General features: G+C 44.2%; 2 protein-coding genes across 2 annotated transcripts in view; both read right to left on the bottom strand.

Moving 5' to 3' along the window:
* Nucleotides 1–762: 762 nt before the first annotated feature.
* LOC119324152 (18.9 kDa heat shock protein-like) overlaps nucleotides 763–5377 on the bottom strand; it is a 7416-nt gene continuing 2801 nt past the window's right edge. The window contains exon 2 of the mRNA XM_037597925.1: nucleotides 763–1637. Coding sequence (XP_037453822.1) covers nucleotides 1072–1608 — 537 coding nt within the window. The 5' untranslated portion in view covers nucleotides 1609–1637 and the 3' untranslated portion in view covers nucleotides 763–1071. The remainder of the gene's footprint in view (nucleotides 1638–5377) is intronic.
* Nucleotides 4829–5377, bottom strand: part of LOC119320858 (polyubiquitin-like) — a 2186-nt gene continuing 1637 nt past the window's right edge. Inside the window, exon 3 of the mRNA XM_037594780.1 lies at nucleotides 4829–5376. Coding sequence (XP_037450677.1) covers nucleotides 5074–5376 — 303 coding nt within the window. The 3' untranslated portion in view covers nucleotides 4829–5073. The remainder of the gene's footprint in view (nucleotide 5377) is intronic.

Raw genomic sequence — 5377 nt, 5'->3', positions numbered from 1 at the left:
ACTATCTTGCGGATGGCATCTACCCAAAGTGGCAAACATTTGTGAAGCCGTTGAAAAACCCGAAAGGTAAAAAGAATATTGATTTCCACAATGCTCAGGATGCGGCAAGAAAAGATGTGAAGAGAGTTTTTTGGGATTTTGCAAGCCCAATTTGCTATTGTGAGAGGATCGGCTAGATCTTGGGATCAAAATATGCTTTGGTACATCATGCATGTTTGCATGATCATGCACAACATGATCATCGAGAATGAGCGTGGTCAAGATTTAGACCACTCTCACTATGAGCTCTTGGGACATCCCGTGCGGTGCGGCGGAGGGCTGAAAGGGTGGCCTGTTTTGTTGCCTCCTATCATGTCATTCGGTGTGCCGAAACGTATGATAATCTTCAGAAGGATCTCATCGAGAAGTGGCCGGCATGAAATGGCCGACAAAGAGCATCATGATTTGTGCGTTTTATGTTGTATTATTGAACTATTTGTTGTACTAAAAGATAAACTATTTGTTTGAGTTGTAACAACGAAATTGAACTATTCATTATTAATTTTATTTTGTTTATGTTTGATCTTTTTGGTTGTGTTTGGAGTGCATATGTTGTTTGTGTGAGAGAGCGCGTGCAATATTTTTCAGCACCTGCTAGAGCTACTCACGCGCGCTAAAGTTTACAGCGGCCGTTGGAGCCAGCGCTCCGCGCCGCGCAAAAACAGGCGATCAACACGCTGCAAACGTTTTTTCCGCGCGTTGGGCGGTCGTTGGGAGATGCTCTTAATAACCCAACACAAATATATATTATATATAGATATGTTTTCACAGCTGCTGCTACATATACATTGGTTATTTGGAGTCATATCTCATACTAGAGCGTGCGATGGTTGTGTGCATCAGTCGATGCAGAAGCTGGGGTTGACTGCGTCTATGGTATAGTTCACGGAAATCTTCCAGAATTCCATCCGGCACATACATAGGCCGCCGGGCTTATCTCCGCCATCTTACGGTTCTCTTTAATGAAGTATAATTAAGCAGTGGTGATATTTGATTGAGTTTGAGCCGATGGTGCATGCGCGTGGCTGATCATTAGTTGGTGATGGGGATGATCCTGCCGTAGGCCTTCTTGCCGTCGTCCTTGGGGATGGTGATGGTGAGCACGCCGTTGTCGAGCGCGGCGTGGACGCCGCCGCCGTCGACGTCGGCGTTGGGCGGCAGCCGCACGGTGCGCACGAACTTCTCGGCGCTCCGCTCCACGCGGTGCCACCGGTCGCCCTTGTCCTCGACGGCGCGGGCGCGCTGCCCGCTGATCCGGAGCACCCGCTCCTGCTCCACCTCCACCTTCACCTCCTCCCGCCGCAGGCCCGGCACGTCCGCCATGAACACGTGCGCCGTCGGCGTCTCCTTCCAGTCCATGCTCGCGGTCGAGAACGGCAGGCCCAGCGCCGGCCGGCAGCCGCCGCCGCCGAACGCAGTCAGCGAGATGGCCTCCATGAAGGGCTCCAGGATGTCGATGCTCACCGGCTCCACGACCTCGTCCCCGCCGCCGCCGTGGCCGTTGGCCTTGTGGCCCGCCGCGTGCTGCTGCGGCTGCCTCCGGCCCAGCATGCTGGAGATCATCGACATGCTGCCTAGCTTAATTTATCAGATTCTTTCTTCTTCTTCTTCTGGCTTTGTTGATGATATGTAACCTTGGGCTACTTGCCTTGTCTATTTATAGATGCATGACAGCATGGGTACATGAATGGATTATTACTTGCTGTGCATAGATGCCATCCATCTTCTAGGGGCTTGTGGAAAACTAGTGGATGTGGATTCATTATTCGATGGCTACACGCACTGATAAAGGATTTATTTTCCCCAAAGATCATTCGAATCATTTGCTTTGAAGAGCATAGAATAAAAACACCTTTTCATCTTGTTCATATTCGGCCTTCGGTTCTGATGGTTTATTTTTATTTTTTAGAGATAAACAGTGACCTTTGTTTCATAGGTTTTTATCATTTATGCCACTAATTGTGTCTCATTACTTAGTTTTGACATTAGTAGCTACAACTGCTAAAAAATGACATCGTTTTGCTTGATGCTTTCTCAAAAATTTCATTAGACACCTAAAAAATGTCATCATTCCGATAGATGTTTACTCAAAAATGTCATTACACATTGTTACTATCAGGTCAAACTCGTTCACCATGTTTATAACCAAAATACTTCTAGACCCACATGTCAGCTCTCTCTACATCACAATGATAATTGTGGCCTTGTGGGCCCCACTTGTCAGGAGTAAGCAAGCAAAAAAATATAGACAAAAATAAAAATGTTGTTGGAGATCAAGTCACGTAGTGCGATATATAGAGGGAGAGCTGACATGTGAGTCCATGGGTATTTTGGTCACACAATATGGTAAATGGGCTTTGAGCCGATAGTAATGATGTCTAGTGGCATTTTTGGGCATGCGCCTAACGGAGTGATGACATTTTTTAGCAGTGAAAACTTCTAGTGGCAAAACTAAGCGGTGGGACACAACTAGCGACATAAATCATTAAGAAAGCCTATTTCATATAGCAAAGTTCAAAGGGATACAAGTGAAGAGGATTGGATAGCCAAATATGGCGTCCAGGATCTAAGGTAGTCGCTGTACGGGCAAGTCTAAGAGCCTCCACATTACAAATGTGCTTCTCATGGTCAAATTCGCAGGCCAAAAGAGAAGTCGAGTGACTAAAGATCTCCTTCAGGATCACACAATTGTCTCCCAGCTACTTCGTGGCGTGTAGATCTTGAATGACTCTTAGGCATCACAAGGCTCCATCGTGTTTGGGTCCATCACCCCTCCATGTACAATCACGGACAGTAGCGGCGGCAGGAAAAAGTGAAGCCCCAAGCGGCCTTTGGGGCACTGTAGCACTGTACAGTACCCAAAGGAAATTGGTCTCGCGCCCCAGGCAGCAGCCCGGGCTGCCTGGGGCCTGTCTCCGCCACTGATCACTGATGCGCCAAGAAAGCAACCTTTCCTAATTTCACTATGATTAATCTCCATGGTCATGTTGGGCTTAGTCACAAATATAAGGGTGAGGATGACCCCTCCTAGCAAATTTCTATACGTCGCATTCTGCGGCAGATTGCCACTATTTCACATGGGCTAGTGACTGATTGAACTGCGTTGTACAAGCCGGTTTTTGGAACCTTTTGAAAGGTTCCTAGCCGGTTTGGGAAACCTTCTAAAGGGTCCCTCATTCTTTTTCCCATTTTTTTGGTTTTTTCTTTTAATTTCTTTCCAAGTTTATTTTAAAAATGTTAAATTTTTTAAAAATGTCTTGTTGTAAAAAACATAAATACAAAATGTTCGTGTTTTTCAAAAAATATTCAGGAATTTCAAAAAATGTTCATGTTTCTCAAAAAAATTTGAAATAAAAAAATCTCCTATTTGTAAAATTTGTTCACAAATTCAAAAAGAATGCGTTTTCAAAAATTGGTTGCCTTTTGCAAAACTTATTCACAAATTTTAAATTGTTTGGTATTCCAAGAAATGTTCGGTACGTGTTAGGAAAACCCAATCGCTACAATATGAAACCCGAGTCGCCACACGCAAACACTTTATATGACTCGTGGGCTAGCCCAGGCAAGCAACCTATGCACATTTGCTTGACAATCTACCGTAGCGAGCGGCACATAAGGGCTCTTGCCCCCTCCCCCTCCTATCAAGCCCCTTACAAGCATGTGGTTTCCAAAAAAACACACCTTAAAACGGAGCAAAAGCTCTCCCACCGACAAGGGCCGGGATACACCACGCCTCCATGGCCCTAAGGCCAGAGAAGATGAAGCAGATCGGCGGCGGCGCCTACAGGAGGCGGAGAAACCCTAGTCACCGGAGGACTTTCTTGTGGAGGAAGAAGAAGTGGTCGGTCATACTAGCTAGTTTTAGGATTATTATTTATAACCAGCGCAACCATTTTTTTTATAAAGGGTGTTTTTATTAACTCAGATTATAGCATCTAGTAGCCAGCGCAACATAATTCAACAAATGCAATTCACATGATTTTACGATATTCAAATCATTGATACCATCTTCAGACCACAAACAACCTCACACCATAGAGGTTTTGGGTATATCTGGAGTTTCTACACCCTGGCCCAAATGCTCCTGAGTGAACAGTACATTCAAAAAAAATAGGAAATAAATCTAAAAAATTTCTGAATATTTTTTGGTAAAATTTAAGGTTTGGAGTGTATGCAAAAAATTATCACGAAATCACATCGATGGAAGGCGTGGCGAAAAAACAAAAATGTTGCTCTAAAAATCTTATTTTCAAACACATTTTGGAGCTCTGATTTTTTTTTTCACGACTCTCACCAATGTGATTTCTTGATAAAATTTTGCATGCACAAAACATATTTCTTGAAGTATACCAAAAAAAAGATTTTTTTGAATTTTTTTTCCTATTCTTTCATTTCACTGTTCACAACAAGAGCATTTGAGGCCGGGTGTACAAAGGTACTTTCGATATCATAGGGACAAATAGCAACAGGAAACAAAGAAAATTCTGCAAGTCCTTACAAAAAGCCCCTTTCTTTTGTTTTGAATATAATTCTACTTACTCTTTTTCAATCTTTAAAAAAAACTATTCTTACAACAGAACTTTCCATCTAATTCACAACAAATTGGACCATTAACTGGAATTCTCTTTTTCTTATTGCGGTAGACTCTTATATAGATTTGGTATCGAATTGGAAAATTCCTCAACTTAATTTTTTCAAGCTCAATGCTAACAACCAGCTCTTGCTGATTCTTCAGAAGAAAACCCAGAACACAAAGACAGTTCAATGCTAGAATTTTCTCAATACTTAATGACCAGTTCAATGCAAGAATCTGCAGTAGTAGCAACACAGGTATGGCACAAACGATAGAATTACACACGATATAAAGGGTAAACTTATCATCACTTTTTCATCATCCAAACTCAAAGCCACATCACATCATAAGTTTGTAAACACAAACAAACATAACAGAGATAGAAACACGACAGAATTGGAGTACACCGACGACACCAGACCTGTGAACCCAGAGACAGAAGCAGCGCCATGAGCAGGCACTTACTGGCCACCACGCAGGCGGAGTACCAGGTGAAGGGTAGACTCCTTCTGGATGTTGTAGTCTGCCAGGGTGCGGCCGTCCTCGAGCTGCTTGCCGGCGAAGATCAGACGCTGCTGGTCCGGGGGAATACCCTCCTTGTCCTGGATCTTTGCCTTCACGTTGTCGATGGTGTCCGAGGACTCCACCTCCAAGGTGATGGTCTTGCCCGTCAGGGTCTTGACGAAGATCTGCATGCCTCCACGGAGCCTGAGCACCAGGTGGAGGGTGGACTCCTTTTGGATGTTGTAGTCAGCCAGGGTGCGG

The sequence above is a fragment of the Triticum dicoccoides genome, chromosome 6B (assembly GCF_002162155.2).
Source record: "Triticum dicoccoides isolate Atlit2015 ecotype Zavitan chromosome 6B, WEW_v2.0, whole genome shotgun sequence".
NCBI lineage: Eukaryota > Viridiplantae > Streptophyta > Magnoliopsida > Poales > Poaceae > Triticum > Triticum dicoccoides.
This window is presented reverse-complemented; position numbering and strand designations above follow the sequence as displayed.